Source organism: Panicum virgatum, chromosome 5N (genome assembly GCF_016808335.1).
Source record: "Panicum virgatum strain AP13 chromosome 5N, P.virgatum_v5, whole genome shotgun sequence".
NCBI lineage: Eukaryota > Viridiplantae > Streptophyta > Magnoliopsida > Poales > Poaceae > Panicum > Panicum virgatum.
Window position 1 is genome coordinate 70,991,196 of NC_053149.1, and position 16,727 is coordinate 71,007,922.

Consider the following 16,727-nt stretch of genomic DNA (forward strand, 5'->3'; position numbering starts at 1 on the left):
CATGGGTGTCCGGGACCCCGGCTGTTTGGCTGAGCGCTCCCTTCTTCGGGACACATGGTGACACCGGACCCGCCCCGAGCAGGAAGCGGGTCCGGGACTGCTGGTCCGGTGAGATGGAGCCGGACCCCTGGGGTCCGGCTGCTCAGCTTCTTAGGGCGTAGTCATAGATAACTACGCGAGTCTTGACATAGCAAGAGGTGGTACCACAGTCCAGAGGTACCGACAGTGGCCCCCGGGCCCACCTCGGGGGAGGCACGAACCCGCAGGTGGGGCCATTATCCTGACGCAAACCTGGTTGTGCCGGTGTGCTCATGTCGAGAGCGGGTGCTCCGGACCCCCAAAGTCCGTAGCACTTGTTGCCAGGTTCAGGTACTAGGTCGCTCTCCGTAGGGCGGCGAAGGTGCAGGCTTAGGGTACGGAACCAAGCTAAGCGGCTGCACGGACCTCGATCCGCCTAGGGAGCGAGCACCACTTACCCGGACCCGGCTCCAGGCGACCGTGGCGAGCGGTCTCCGCCGGAGCGGGCCACCGGAGTGGACTTGGAGCGACCGTGGCGAGCGGTCTCCGCCGGAGCGGGCCACCGGAGTGGACTTGGAGCGACCGTGGCGAGCGGTCTCCGCCGGAGCGGGCCACCGGAGTGGACTTGGAGGGACTTGGAGTTGTTACCATTGATCCAACGAGATTCGTCACCAGATCTTACGGTTGGTCATAGGAAACCATGCCTTATACTAGAAAGGGGTCCGGACCTCTAGACACGGCATCCTCGGATACTAGGGTACTCGTAACAGGGCAGTGAAGTATGCAGGCTTAGGGTACATTACCAGGCCAAGCGGCTACGCAGAGTTTCTCCACCCCAGGATACAAGCACCACTTCTCTGGAGCAGGTCCCTAGGAGTTCGGACCGCCTTCCAGCTAGAAGGGGTGTCTCAACCTGACCACAGGCCTGCAACTTGATTTGGATCGTTAGCAACAAAAGAAGAAACCTTCGGTCGAAAGAAGGAAACATGCAAGCTGAACGAGCAAGTGCCATTGAGTTAATGTAAAGATAAGACTGAGAAAGCAAATCTCCTTCATTAGTTGACTTGTGGTGTACATCAGAGGTCGGGATTACAAGGGGGAACCTCTACCGCTCTGGACCACTTGCTGGTGTCGCATGTTTGTGCGATGAAGCCAGAGGTCGGGTTTACAAGGGCGGACCTTTACCGCTCTGGACCACACGTAGGCACCGCATCATTACAAAGGAGTATCACACTCAATCCTATCTAGTGATAACATACAGCTGTCGCCCGTAAGGCGTGTACGTTGCTGGCCGTAGTGGAGCGGCCACCTTGGGGGCTCTTCTGAGTCGTTGGGGGCGAAGGCGCCCTGGACGTGCTTATACAGCATCATCCAGCATCACCTCGGGAGCTTGCGGGGCTCTTCCCAGCACAAGAACTTGTCCCACGCTCAGATAGCTTGGGAACAAATTCTTTGGGTTTGAATGGGAGTGGCCCTGCCGTTGCCAGCTGCCGTCGGAAATCAGCCTGATGGCTGCTCATAGTGAGCCGAAGCCAGCTTGACTCCCAGGCGCAGCGGAAGGACGGGTGCTCGTTTGGACGAGCACGGAGCGTGGAGAAGGGCGGTTGTTCGCTGGCTCCACCTTGGTGCTGGCACAGGGTCCCCGCGCCTTGCAGTGGAGGCTGACGCCTGTCTGCAGCAGCTCCAAGAGGGGCTTGAGCCAGGCGAGGGAGAAGACGACAGACATCCTTCCGGCTCCAGGCTCCATCTTGAGAGGAAACCTTGAGCCGATGCCGTGCCGTCGCTGGGGACCCCGTGTGGTCGCTTGAGAGAAAATCTTGAGCCGACGCTAAGGTGTCGCACGGTGACGCTCAGCAGATGTCGCCCTTGCGCGCCTCCGCGCCGGCTCTGAGGTGTCGTAGTGGCGACGCACAGCAGACGCCGCTGCCGTGCGCCACCGCACCGAGGACACTGCTGCCTTGGTGTCAGGGCACGCCGCGTAGGTGACGCTGTGCCCTTCTTCATCTTCTCGTAGTCGTTGTAGAGGATGAGCTCAACCTCAAAACCAGGAGGTGAGCGAAGATCTGGCCGACGCTTGCGCGCTCCCCACGGACGGCGCCAGATGTCGTGGCTCTAGGAGAGGGCCACAGCCGGGTGGCGTAGTGCACCCGCCTAATCCCAGTGGGTGGTTACTCGGGGAGTGCAAGCTAACCCTCAGATCTTCGCATGGAGCAAGAACTCAAGAACACTCGGGGATTTAGAGTGGTTCGGGCCGCCGGAGCGTAATACCCTACGTCCACTGGGAGTAGTATTATTCTTGAGTCTGTAGATGAGTCTATCCTCTGCTTCTCAGCCCCTTTTCCGGTCTGAGTTCTTCTCTAGCGGGCGTCTCCCTTTTATAGTGCAAGGGATGCGCGTACACAGGTGTTGGGCCCCGACAGGTGGGCCCAACAAGGATGTATAGAATACTATGAAGAAAGACATTAACAGTGCTTGTGAATCTTTTGCTGGATACGCTTCATCGCCTTGTAGACTCTCTATCCGAGGGGGGTCTTCACCTGTCCCATCGGCGAGGCGCCCGTTGAGGCAGTGTAGGTTGCGGCGTAGACAGCTGAGTCTACCGCGCAGGCGTTATGATACTCCGTAGCCGAGCTGTCGTGTATAACTGGCGTAGCAGACTGACGTGCATGGCGTGGGTGGCACCAACAGCTACCCTGTGCGCCTTGGTAACGCGCGATCAACAGTACAGCTTGGTTAAAGTCACCTTGGGCTCTGGTGTGGCAGAGCACACTTTAACGTTTCTAGCATTGAACATGGTAGGTGGACGAGTCTTCCCAAGGAAACTTCGCGGCTGTGCACGTGCCTGTGTCTGCGGACACGTGGCGGCTCCGGACCCCCTCAGGCGGGGTGTCTGTTTCCCTCCCTGCTGAGAGGTCCGGACAGTGCATGGGTGTCCGGGACCCCGGCTGTTTGGCTGAGCGCTCCCTTCTTCGGGACACGTGGTGACACCGGACCCGCCCGAGCGGGAAGCGGATCCGGTGAGATGGAGCCGGACCCCTGGGGTCCGGCTGCTCAACTTCTTATGGCGTAGTCATGGATAACTACGCGAGTCTTGACATAGCAAGATGTGGTACCCCAGTCCAGAGGTACCGACACGTTCCAACTAATAGACGGATCCACAATTGGCAACAGGCGCTTTCGACAAAACCACCACAATGCCAAATAGAGGAATACGAATTTTAAGAATATTATGACATTGGTTGTGAGGTGATCAAGACTCAAGAGTGCACATAAGAATTGAGAATTTCAAATTTGTAGGGGAAGCATGTTCCTGCATAAACTATCATGTAAATACATGTATATATATGAATATAAAGGGGAATGGCAATACAACATTCATTAATCACCGATGAACATATATATCTGCATTCTTCAGCTTCTTGAAAGTTCAGATTTATTACTTTTTCAGGATCCTTCCATGAAATAATTGTTTCTAACAACAGAGTCAACATGTGTTTCGACGTAGTTGATTTTTTTTTAAAAAATAATGCTATGTCTTATTCAAAAAAAATATACAAACATGTAAAAAACACAAAACATGCTCGAACTACCTCCAATAATAAAACAAGTAACAAAAAAATACATGATAACAAATAATTTTTTTGAATAATATGAAAAATTAAAGTGTGAGAAAAAAATCAAACACGTCAAAATAAAAAAACAGAGGAGTATCACAATTTTTCGTGCCACGGCACTGTCGTGTCCTTGGATGCCTTGTTTCTTTGGCATGGAAGGTGCTTTCTTGTACGTATAAAAATGTCAGCACAGATATTATATAGTGTTAGTAAAACAAGAGCATGTGATTTTCATAATTTTTTTTCCTTTGGAACGCTGCAGCTAGGAGAGACGAAAGGGCAACTTGGTCTTTTGTTTTGGTCAAGACGGAAATGTGCTGTTTCATAGCTCGTTGCGGCGGCAGTAGCCCTATTATGTGAATTGGCAGAATACCACCAGTGCCATCCCCCTGAATACCATGAAACACCGATGCTATTTTTTTCCTGAATTTCTCCACCGGACGGGTGGGAGCGGACATCCACTCCCTCCTCTCCGGTCTGGGCCAATAAAAAGGCTCTCTCCCGGTCTCCCCCAAACCCCATCTCATTCTACTCTAGCTCCCAAAACTCCAAAGTTTTCGAACCGCAGCGCAAGAGTACCCATGGCGGCATGGTCTCTCTCCCTCCGCCGGGTTGTGGCCGCCGCCTCCATCGCCGCGGGCAAGCGCGGTCGGCGGCCTGCTCGGCGAGAGGAGGAGCGTGGCGCGCGGCCTGCTCGACGGCGAGGACAAGGTCGACGCCAAGGTGCGACCTTGCAGCCTTGGCTCCCTCGTCGAGGCCACCTCCGTCGGCGAGGCCGCGGCCAAGCGCAGCGCAAGCCCTCCTCTTGCCTCCGCCGGCGGCCTGCTCGGCGAGAGGAGGGGTGCGCCGTTCCCGAGAGTGGCCCGCGGCGGCCTGCTCGAGGGGAGCGGCTCGTTCGCTGTGCGCGGCCTCGGATCCGAGGGTGGCCGCGGCGGCGGCGTCGGCTCCCTCGGCGGCGAGGCCAAGGTGGACGCAAAGGTGGCAACTTGCGGCGTCGGCTCCCTCGGCGAGGCCAAGCTCGACGCAAAGGTCGCGCCTTGCGGCGTCGGCTTCCTCGGCGAGCCCAAGGTCTCGGTCCTTGCGACGCTCCGCGGCGGCCTGGGCGGCGCTGTCACTTCGGACCGTGGCAAGGACGACGGCGGTGGCGGGGACGGCGCCGACAAGAACGGAAAGGGCGACAAGACGGGCAAGGGCGAAGGCGGCGGCGCTGGAGGTGGCTGGTACAGCGACGTTGGTGGGTGGGATGAGGGCCTGGGCTGTTGCTGTTGTTTCAACCGCGGGTTCGTGAAAGAGCTCGTGATCAACGTTGGGGTCGCCAACCGCAGGGCACATGACAGAATCATTCGGGAGTACTTCAAGGATCAGAGGTCTTCTTTTTTGAATTCCGTTCGATTTGTTTCTTGAAACTTCTTTCTTGTGTTCGATTTGTTTCTTGATCTGAGCCCTCTCCTGCAGGAAGGACTTCGCCCGATTCAAGAGCAGAGACAAGCTAACCAGTCTCCTGTATGTGCTGCTTGGCTGCATCCTCGACAAGTCTTACGACCAGTGTTTAAAATAGTGGGCTAAGGCATTTAGCGTTTGGCGTTCGTAGGGGTTAAAAAAGTCTATAGCGGGTTATAGCCTAGCTAATCCATTTAGCATTTTTGTAAATACCATGTATTGGGAAATCGGTGCCCCTAACCTTGACACTGACTTACGAAAAGTTCTACCTAAGTAGTTTGATATCACTTCTTCCGTGGACTCTATGCTCACACTACACCAAAAAGATGTTCACCTAAACACTAATATGAGAGAACAACTCTATATAAAAACTCAACTCTTTATTCACCATAACTTAGTACAACACATGACTCTTGCACTCTTTATGTGGCTACTCTACTATGACACCACTATACTACATGGCAACCTTGTCATCTCCTACTTGAGACCTCTTATGCCATGGTATGGCAAGAGGGGAGGGCACTACCCCTGTTTATAGGACACCATGGCTCATATGGTTTATCCATATGTCCATCTTCTGCCCACTTCTTTACAAATATCTAATTCTAGAATTTTTTTCATACTAATCTAACCATACAAATATCTAATTTCTAGAGTATTCCATATTTCACCAAGAAGCATGGTGACCATGGTTCATGCATACTCTCTAATCTTCTAGGAGCTTCTCACAACTATACATTTCTACTTCAACATCATGCATAAATCACTAAGTAATTTTGCATACAAACATGAAATCCAAAAAATTTTATGAACTGAAGTACGTCTTTGGCTTCATTCCCTTGTTACATCATTAACGAAATACTAAATTTTGCAAATGATAAAGTTCAATACTAAACTAACAATAACTAATGACTAATTATATGATTTAGTTGGCTAAATAACCCTTAATTTAGCAGCTATAGCGGGATATAGCCCGCTATTAGCAGATTTAGCCTTTTAGAGCTAAAAGACGGATGTCCTAGCTTTCTCCACTCCAAAAGGCTATAGCCATTCGGGAGTACTTCGAGGATCAGAGGTCTTCTTTCTTGAATTCCGTTCGATTTGTTTCTTGAAACTTCTTTCTTGCGTTCGATTTGTTTCTTGATCTGAGCCCTCTCCTGCGGGAAGGACTTCGCCCGATTCAAGAGCAGAGACAAGCTAACCAGTCTCCTGTACGTGCTGCTTGGCTGCATCCTCGACAAGTCTTACAACCGAATCTTCGATGAGGACAAGCCCAAGAAGGTGGACGCGGTGGTTCCGCCACCGAAGGATCCGAAGGCGCCGGCCGAGCCGCCGGCAACGGGGGAGGCGCCGCCACCGCCGCCGGTGCAGGAGGTGCCGCCGCCGCAGGAGGAGCCGCCGACGAGGGTGGAGGCGCCGGAGGGTGGGGGGCCCGGCTTCATCATCCTCTTCATGTTTTTCGCCTTCGTGGTATTGAGGCTGGAGTAAGCGATCACGTTGTTCCGTATCTGTTAGCGAGTTTCGGATGATGTTCAGTTACCAGACAATTTACCTTTGTAATGCATGGAACGCTCCCGTTGAGCAATGAGTTTCGGTTGTTTAATTACCAAACAATTTAGCTTTGTTTATGCATGAAACTAATCCTCCATGTCAAGATATTGTCTATTTGAATCATTTATTGGCTGAGTAACAAGTGGCATGGTTGATAAAATGTGGATCGACGATTGTTAACTTATTCTTCTTGCTCCTATCAATATTGGATATAAATTATGTTCAACTCTTAGCTGGAATTCCATGCTTTCTTTTGGATGTAAAGGCTCCATGGATTGCTCACATTTGGATCCATAACTCTGTCTATTGATTTGCTTTGATGATACGGTAGTTTAGACCTCTTTTTGTTTGATTTCTCTACCTGAGAGGAGTAGAGTGTTTCTACTATCTCTGTATTGTCCATGTATTGCCTATGGGATGAGTGTTCGTACGTATTGTATATGACATGAGTGTTTCTACTGAATGCGTACGTATTGTTCATGTACTGCCGATACCTGTGCAGACTGCTTGCTGAGAGTGCATACGTGCTGTATAGATTGCTACTTCACGTGCTAGCAAACCCAGCAAAGCAGAATGTCGTATCAAGCGCTTGATGTCTGCTTTGATTCACAACTACCGCCCACACCTTGTATCCAAACACAGAGTTTTACAAATGGATAGTAATTGGCTGGTTTTAATGTGCAAAACAAAATCCAGGTGTTTACAGGCCGGTGTATAGTTATCCGGAACATCTTTTATTACTGTATCAGTTACCAGTTAATCCTTCCGCTGCTAATCTCCTTCCGACGCCATGGCCACGGACGATGAGCAAGCCCGCGCTGCCGAAGCGGCCGCGCGCGAGGCTGCCACTGCACGCGACGCGAGGCTACCGCTGCCGAGCAGGCCCTCGCTGACGCCCGACGCCGCATCGCGGAGGCCCCTCCTCCCGAACCTGAGCACGACGATACCTCCGTCGCCACCGTACCGACGGCGATGCCGTTGCTGCCCTCCACACGCAGGCGCTCGGCGTAATCAATATCCGTGCCCTCGCTCGTCTCAGTCATCCTGGACCTCGATGCGCCGTCCGTTCGCTTCGTGCTCTCGGCAAGTTCGCTCTCGCCGACCACGTCCTCCGCGGGACTCGGATGCTCTGCAGTCGGCCGTTTTGATGGATGTACTACTCTGCAGTCACGTGATGGGCGCCGTCCGTTGCCATCCAATGGCGGAGCTCCCACCAAAGCTCCCCCGCGGCCACAACAGCGCAGAAGTTTTTCGCGTCCGCCGTCATCTTCCACGCCATGCGCGCGCTGTTTCGGTCCCTCCTGATCCTCGCCTGATCGCCTGCGCGCTGTTCCAGATCAACCGCTTCGCGTGCGGCAGGCTCGTGCTCGCGTCGTCCTCGCACCACCAAGCCGCCGACGGCTACTCCATGTCCACCTTCTTCCACGCCTGGGCCGACGCCGTCCGCCGCGCGGGCGCCGCCGTATGGGCCCGGGGGCCATCGCGCCTCGCCGCCCGCCCCGTTGCGAGTTCCAGCACCGCGGTGCGGATTTCCTGCTCCTGGACGCCGAATCCCGCCCGGCCCCCGCCCGCGTCCACACTCCGACATCGCCAACTCCATGCTGCACTTCTCGAGCGAGCTGGTGGTGGCGCTCAGGGCGCGCACGGGCGAGGGCGGCGGCAGGTTCACGACCTTCGAGACCCCGTCGGCGCACCTGTGGCGGAAGATCACGGCCGGGGCGCCGACGACGACGCGGCGCGCACCACGGCGGTGGACGGGCGCGCGAGGCTCGGCTCGGACGCCGTGCCCCGGGGCTTCTCCGGCAGCGTGGTGCTCACGGTGACCGCGGGGGGCATCAGTGCGCGGCAGCCTCGCCGACACAGCGAGGACCGTGGCGATGGTCTGCGCCGCCGTGCGCGCGCGACACGCGCTACTTCTGGTCCTTCATCGACTTCGGGGAGATGCACATGCGCGGTGGCGAGGCGCTGGTGCCCATGGCCGGGGCCCAGGGACGACGACAACGTGCCGCTGCCCGACGTCGTGTACGTCGATAGCTGGCTGCATTTTGAGCTCCACAGCTTGGAATGTGGCCGCGGCGGCGCCCTGGTCGGGAGGGACCGAAACAGCGCGCGCATGGCGTGGAAGACGACGGTGGACGCGAAGAACTTCTGCGCTGTGCTACACCATTGGATGGCAACGGACGGCGCCGATCACATGACTGCACAGTAGTACATCCATCAAAATGGCCGACTGCAGAGCATCCGAGTCCCCTCCGCGATGCCGCCTTTCCCACGTGTGAGTGCGGATGGACCTGCTCTACGGCTCCATCACCAATGCGACGCCCTCCGCCCGCTGTGCTTGGGTTGCGCTCGAGCAACAATTCGTCGGCAATTCTTGTCGACATTGAGTTTCATACCCTATGTCAAGGCTCCCTCTCCATCATCGACTATATGTCAAGGCTCCCTCTCCATCATCGACTATTGTCGGCGCATGAAAACCCTCGCCTACTCCCTCATCGAGTTGGGCTAGACCGTCCCCGATTGCACACTCGCCATGAACCTCCTCCGTGGCCTCTCCGAGCGCTTCCACAACCTGTGCTCTTCGTTCCTCCAGCGCCAACGCCCCCTTCTGTCTTTCGCCGAGATCTGCTCCGAGCTCACCATGGCGCCGGCATCTTCTTCCCCGACCACCGCCATCGTCGCCTCCGCCGGGTCTGCATCGATGGCAATTGTTCTGTTGAATTAGAACATGTTGGTTTTTTTTTGTGGAGGACCTTCGGACCCGGAGCGTGATTGCCAGGTGCAATAGCTCGAGCCCTCTATACCCCTTTGTGTCCTCCGTCGGTTGCAGCTTCGGCGCCAGATGCCCTCCTCACCACCGTGGCACCGTGTCCCCTCAGTTGTGGCATCGTCGCCTCAGTCACCTTGGTCATGAGGCGTTATCCCGTCTAGTTCGTACCACGTCTATTTCTTGTACTAAATGCGCTACTATTGTCGCCGATGTTTGTCACCCTTGTCAACTCGCCCATTATGTTCGCCTTCCTTTTTCTAGTTCCCATTCGCGTGCCTTACGTCCCTTTGATCTCGTGCACTGTGAATCTATGGACCTCCCCGATATCTAGCGTGTCTAGGTTCAAATACTACCTTGTCATTCTTGATGACCACTCACACCATGTGTGGACATATCATTCTTGATGACCACTCACACCATGTGTGGACATAATCCGACATGTTTTCCACCCACGCTCACTTTTTCACCTGTGTTGCCACCTAGTTTGGCACAACTATCAAAAGCCTGCAGTGTGATAACGGCCATGAGTTTGACAGCTCATCCACTCGTGACCTCCTCGTTACCCATGGGGTTCATCTCCGGATGTCCTGCCCCTACGCATCCCAAAAAAATGGTGAAGATGAGTGTGTTCTTCGCACCATTAATAACATCATTTGTTTCCTACTTTTTCAAGCACACCTCCCCCATATTGGGTGGAGGCCCTCCTAGCCACATATCTTTTCATTTGCCACCCTACCTTTACCCTCCATTTCTCCACACCCTATCTAACCTCTTTGGTCACCCCCCCCCCCACACACACACATATGACCATCTTCGGGTGTTTGGGTGTCGTTGCTATCCTAATATCTCCTCCACCTCTCCACACAAACTAGCCCCTCATTCCTTCTTGCGTGTCTTCCTCGGATACTTGGCTAATCACAAAGGCTATATATGTCTTGACCTTGTCACCAATCGAGTCATCATCTCCCTCCATGTCGTTTTTGACGAATCTCCCTTTCCCTTTGCCGAGGTCTCGTCCCCTTCGGCTGCTCCCACTAACCTTGATTTTTTGGATGAGCATTTCTCATAGGATATTGTGCCCCAGCCTGACAGCTCCGCCAGGCCTGCCCCTCCAGGCTCTGCCCGGTGGCAATGGCCGTCTGTTGGGCCGGCCCCGTCCCAAGCTGGGCAGCTTGCTTCGTCGTCGCCCAGCGGGTCGCCTGGTGGACCATCTACCCTGCCCAGCCAGTCGCCTGGCGGACCGTTCGCCCCACTGGGTGGGCTGCCTACCCCATCACCACCTCCACTGGGCGGGCCGCCTGCCCCATCATCCTCCAGTGGGCCGGCCGCTTCACACGGCTGCCCCGCTGGGCTGCTCTTGCCTGGAGGTCCGCCACCACCGCTTGGACAGGAGGCAAGTGCCGATGCTACGTCCGCCACCGATCCGTGGCGCTGGGTGGTTCCACCGGTCGTCGCTCGTGGCCACTCTGCTCCACTTTCTCGGATCACGAGCTCCCCGTCGATGCTCCTGGCTGGCGCTCTCTTGATGCCTCCTATCGTTAACACCCTTGGCATTCGCACTCGTGCCATGGATAGGTTCTGGCAGCCATGCATCAATCTTTAAGTTGTCGACGTGTCACCAGTTTCGACTTCTTATCGGAAAGCTCTTGATGATCCTCACTTACGTGATGCCTGGAGAACGAGTTCCGAGCCCTGATCACCAACAACACCTGGATACTCGTTCCCCGACCGCCTCACACCAACATCGTCATTGGCAAATGGATCTTCAAGCACAAGCTCCACTCTGATGGTTCTCTTGATCAGTACAAGGCACATTGCCCTAGGGGCGACTACGACGAGACTTTCAGCCCCGTCATCAAGCCCACCACCATCCGCGTGGTCTCAGTCTTGCCGTCTCTAGTGAGTGGCCCGTTCATCAACTTGACGTCAACAATGCCTTTCTCCACGGGACACTCAATGTTACGGTCTATTGTTCTCAGACGGCTGGTTTCATTGACAGCTCCTACCTACACTACGTCTACCGCCTCAACAAATCTCTCTATGGCCTCTAATAGGCCCCGTGGGCTTGGTACAGTTGCTTCGCTGCCCACCTGCGGTCCTAGGATTTGTTGAGGCCAAGACCGACATGTCGATGTTTGTGCACTGTCAGGGCGATGACCTTGCCTTTCTCCTGCCGTACATGGACGACGTCATCCTTGCCGCCTCCTCGATGTCTTTCCTTCACCTGATTATTTCCTTTCTACAGACATCATTCCCTATGAAGGATCTCGGCCTCCTTCAGCATTTATTAGGCATCACCTTCACACACTCTTCTACCGGGATGATCCTGTCTTAGCGGCAGTATCTTCTGGATATTCTGGGCCGTGCTGCCATGGTTGACTACACGCCGTGTGCCACACCCGTCGACACACAGGCCAACTTGTCAACCTTTGGCAGACATCACAGCCTACCAAAACTTGGTGGGGGCTCTGTAGTACCTCACTTTCACTCGCCTAGATTTTACCTACGTCGTCCAACAGGTTTGTCTACACATGCATGATCCTCGGGAGCCTCATCTATCAGCTGTGAAGTGGATTCTCTGTTATTTGCACGGCACGACTAATCTTGGGCTCTCCATCGGTCGCTAGATGCCATCCTCCTTCACTGTCTACACCGACGCTGATTGGGCCGGTTGTCCCGACACGCACAAGTCCACCTCGGGCTACATTGTCTTCCTTGGTGACAACCTCATCTCCTGGTCCAGCAAACGCCAGCAGACAGTTTCCTGCTCCAGCACCGAGGCCGAATACCGCGTCGTGGCAAACGGTGTTGGCAGGGCCTCCTGGCTTCGCCAACTACTCCAGGAACTTCATCAACCTCTTCCATGCGCCACACTCGTCTACCGTGACAACATGAGTGCTATCTACCTTTCGACGAACCCGGTGCAACATCACCGCACTAAACACGTCGAAATTGACTGCTGGTGCTGTTCGTGTTCTACATGTACCACTACCTCACATTTCGCCGACCTTATCATGAAAGGCATGCCATCCTCGGTCTTCTAGGAATTTCATTCCAGCATGAACGTCAGGTCTCCCGACTCCTGCTGCGAGGGAGGGGGTGTTAGCGAACGTTTCGGTTCAGCTCCCCATTCGGTTACAATACTATTCAGCTTTCCTTTCAATTATGCATGGAACACTCTATATATGTAATCCTCCGTTAAGCGATGAAGATAAGTTGTATCGTATTACTTCTTCCACTCTAGCATTATTCAGTGACGTTTGTGATGGGTGGGACAACTTATTTGGTTGCAACCTTTTATATTTTCCAAGCGTCCCTGATCCCAGTTCCATGGAACACTAGAAACACATGCGTTTGTCCCTGTTTACATTCATATCCAGTTGTGTATATGGCTCTGCTTAGTAGTTTAAATTAGACTAGGCATTTTGGCTTGGCACTATTTGTCATAATACCCATTATTCATAATCAGACCTTAAACAAACCAACCATTGCCATGCAACCTTTTTTTTGTGATTACAAAAAAACAATGTTGCTGAAAATCTCTAAGATCAAGCAGGTTCAAGATTTAAGTTGTTTGATGCCTTCTCTGCTCCTAAGCTCAGTAGCAGGTTTATTCATCATTTGAATAAGAAAATATAGTTCAATATGTTACGCAGGCTTAAATGGTTTGATGCTTTCAGAAACCTAGCATCGTTAAACTCCGCAGCAGGTTTCAGATTTAAATGAGCATTGTCATCACCTAAAAACAATGTTGCTGAATTAAAATGGCCACGTGATTTATTTAAATGGGTATATACTTTTGGCTATTTAGTTTTAGACTTCATAAAACATCTGAACACTTGCTGTTGTCGAAATCAGTCTGGCATCGGCTCAAATTTCAACATTCATGCCTATTTGCAACACAGGTTGATCTACAAGGAAGTACATCTGAACGTAGTAGAGAAATGCGTGTTTGAAGTGGTTTGGTAGTATGCTCCTGCCTTTCAAAAAAAAAAAAGTATCCTCCTGCATGTTATCTTCCTAGGCACAGATGAGGCTGGGAAATTAGCTGGAATTGATAGTAAGCTCATGCATTCTTCTTCATTTCACCGGCATCATAGTCCATGGTATCAAGATTTTTTGTTCCATATTTAACTGGAACTTTATTTGGGCACTTGATGGTGGCTGTATATTTCCTTTTGATTCATAAGTATAGAAAATCAGTTTGGTAAATAGTAGTATAATAGTACATTTTTAATACAGCAGCTAATAATAACTGAAAACAAAGAATTGAATGGAAAACGTTCAGAAGAATTATATAATGATGACATTTCTACACAATCTATCTTGTCCTTGTTAAATTTCTGATAGGCTAGGCTTTAGCCATCTCCTAAACAAGATAGGTACTCATACTCTTAGTAAAGTGAACAATAGTGCCATATCATCTCTTGAATACAATCATCCACGCATGATTACTCTCCCGTGGCAAATAGACCTAGTAGAGATAAAAATCAGTAACGAACCTTGAGGAACGAATTTCCAATCTAAAAGCAAAATGCTGCATTAGACTTACAAAACTGTTGCGATCTACTCAAAAAGTTGCATAAGATTATCAAGATCGTTGGACAAGCACAATTGCTTGACCTTCAACCACTGAACCGCAAACAAGACCATAGATGGACTTGTTTTGAAACAACACATACCATAATCATAATTCATACATCAAACTGGATAATAGTTTTGAGAGTGCACCATAGATAGACTTCAGACTTGTTTTACATAACACAATACATAATTAGACATCAAACTGGATATGGGTTTCTTTGCTGCTCCCCTCCTTGATTCTAGTCCATGGCAAGAGATTTAAAGACGAGCTCTAATGTACCCCACGGAACCAAAGCCTACAACTGAAACCAGCACCACAAGGCAGTGGCCCTTCAGATTCTCCCTCCAAATCTTGTCGTCACTGAGCCTTTAGAATAAGGAAAAAGAAACAGAATAAGCCATTGATACATTGAGCATGGTAGCACAGGTGAGATGGGATGAACAACATATTCAGTGTGTAAAAGGAAAATAGGAGCGTACTTCATCATCCGTTTATGCATGGCAGGGTCCATGGCACGAATTAATTCATCCACGGAACCATTTCTGAAGCAAACATCTTCAAATTTTGCACGGATTGTGGCCCATGACTCAGGCGGCACGATCATCATGAACATAACTCAATTGTTTCAGTTTGGGATATTCGTTGACCATAAAGGAAAAGGAATGCATTGCTACAACAAAGTATTGTAAAAGTACCTTTAATCAATATGTGCGGGTAAGAAAACAACAAAAAGGATGGGTAAAATTTTTAAACCTGCAAATCCCCGCCAGTGCCCATGGGGAAGGGATTAACCAATGAAACACGAAAAATGTGTTGCATAGGGGCAGAGACTGCCCGAGTAACTAACCCATAATCTCTCATATTCCCTCGCACACCAAAACAAAGTCGAGGAAGAAAAAGGTGACAATTGCTAGCCAAACAAGTATTGTAGTTGTCGAGATTGAGAGTTATGCAGGTTGCCTATTGAAGCAAGCAATTGTTGTAGTCGTCAAGATTATGCAGGATGCCTATCCAAACAAACAATTGTTGTAGTTGCCGAGATTATGCAGGATGCCTATTCAAAATTTCAAATTGATCAATCGCACCATAACAGATCGCGTATGCGTCGTGCGGCATGAGGGGACTTGTGGGGGAGGAAGGAAGATGGGGAACGAACGAACCTTGGGCTTGGGGGCTGTTGCACAGGCGCCAGAGCCCAGCACCTGACGCGGGAGGGGAAGGGCCTTCATCTTGCTGAGGAGAGAGCGCAGCGCCATGGCACCCAAAGGCCGGTGGAGTCTCAGGATCCGGAGGCCGACGGCGAGGCTAGGGTTTGGTCGCTTGTTTGCTGGCCTTTCTCTCTACATATATAGCAAAGGAAGGAAAGGAAAACGCCGTAGCCGTCTCCGATCGTATCCTCTAAAGACCTAAATGGGGGCGATTTTTTCCTCCAGGTCGAGCCACGTCATCATGAAAAGGAGAGCCGTCCAATCGGCCAGCAAAGAGATCTAGGCCATTGGATCGCATGTAAATTTTACAGAAAAGTACCTCAACTTTATAGAAATCAACTTGCAATCCATATATTTTTATGAAAAAGACCCTAATTTTTTATAAATCAACCCGCAGTCCAAAATTTTGTCAAAAAGTCCCCTAGCTTTGTGGAAATCAACCCATAGTCCCTGCATTTTTACTAAACAAACCCTAAAATTTCTAGAAAATAACCTATAGCCTAAATTTTACAGAAAAGTCCCTCAACTTTACAGAAATCAACCCGCAGTCTGCATATTTTTATGAAAAAGACCCTGAACTTTTTACAAATCAACCCGCAATCCAAAATTTTACCAAAAAGTCCCCTAGCTTTGTGAAAATCAACCCATAGTCCCTGAATTTTTACTAAACAAACCCTAAAATTTCTAAAAAATAACCTGTACTCCAAAATTTTGTAAAAACATCACTAGCATTTGTAACAATCCCTAGTCTACAGTTAATGGCGCGGCAACGCCGCGCCAGCCTTTCTAGTCTCTTCCTAGACCGCGGTTCTCGTTGGGCCGCCCAACATTCATTTCCTTTCTATCCTGTTACGCGGTTTTTTCTTTTTTATATTTAAAAAAATTAAAATTTCAAAAATATATGTCCGTTTTGGAAAATTTTAAAAATATACCCCGGTCGCCCTATGGGGGGCGACAGGGCTCAAATATAATTTTTTTTCTTCAAATTTGCAAAGAAGTCCCTGGAGAAAAAAAAAGAGGGGGGCCTGTCGCCCCCCAACGGGCGACACCCTGTCGCCCACCCCAGGGGCGACCAGCCGGTGGGCCTAGCCTACAGGCGCCAGGGGGGCCGGTCGCCCCTCCTGCGGGCGACAGGGGGGCCTGTCGCCCCCCCCCCCCCCACGGGCGACCGGGTCAGGCCGCCTATATAAGGCCTCCCCCTCATTCTCTCCTCTCATTTGACCTCAAAAAATCTAGAAAAAGAGAGGGGTGAGAAGAAGGGAAGCGGCGAAGCTCTGCCGAATTCCGCACTTGTGATCTACCGGTAACTTCCGTATAAATTCCTTGATATTGTATAACAATTTAATTTAATTAGCAGATTAGCTGAATTAGATTTGGTGCTTTAGAACACTGGTTTAGTATTACAATTTGAGTACTATTACAGATTTTTTCAAATAAAATAATTATACATTAGAATAGAATTATTATAGTACCTTATTAATATTGCAGTATAAGACAATAGAATTATAACAGTACCTATATTTTCACGCATCGATTTGGTA

The 16,727-nt window shown here is 51.1% G+C and overlaps 1 protein-coding gene across 1 annotated transcript; it reads right to left on the reverse strand.

The window, feature by feature from the left end:
- Positions 1 to 13,960: 13,960 nt before the first annotated feature.
- Positions 13,961 to 15,334, reverse strand: LOC120674438. The gene is made up of 3 exons (XM_039955623.1): positions 15,139 to 15,334; positions 14,458 to 14,570; positions 13,961 to 14,344 (listed from the first exon to the last, which is right to left on the reverse strand). Exons 1-3 carry the CDS (start codon positions 15,232 to 15,234, stop codon positions 14,236 to 14,238), a joined length of 318 nt encoding a protein of 105 aa, XP_039811557.1. The 5' UTR covers positions 15,235 to 15,334; the 3' UTR covers positions 13,961 to 14,235.
- Positions 15,335 to 16,727: the final 1,393 nt, after the last annotated feature.

Bases quoted from the DNA above. Each gene is read 5' to 3' on its own strand.
- LOC120674438 (XM_039955623.1), bottom strand. From the start codon at position 15,234: ATGGCGCTGCGCTCTCTCCTCAGCAAGATGAAGGCCCTTCCCCTCCCG. The intron at 14,571-15,138 runs GTTCGTTCGTTC...ATGATCGTGCCG, and splicing joins CAACAGCCCCCAAGCCCAAG to CCTGAGTCATGGGCCACAAT. The intron at 14,345-14,457 runs GTACGCTCCTAT...CTTATTCTAAAG, and splicing joins ATGCATAAACGGATGATGAA to GCTCAGTGACGACAAGATTT.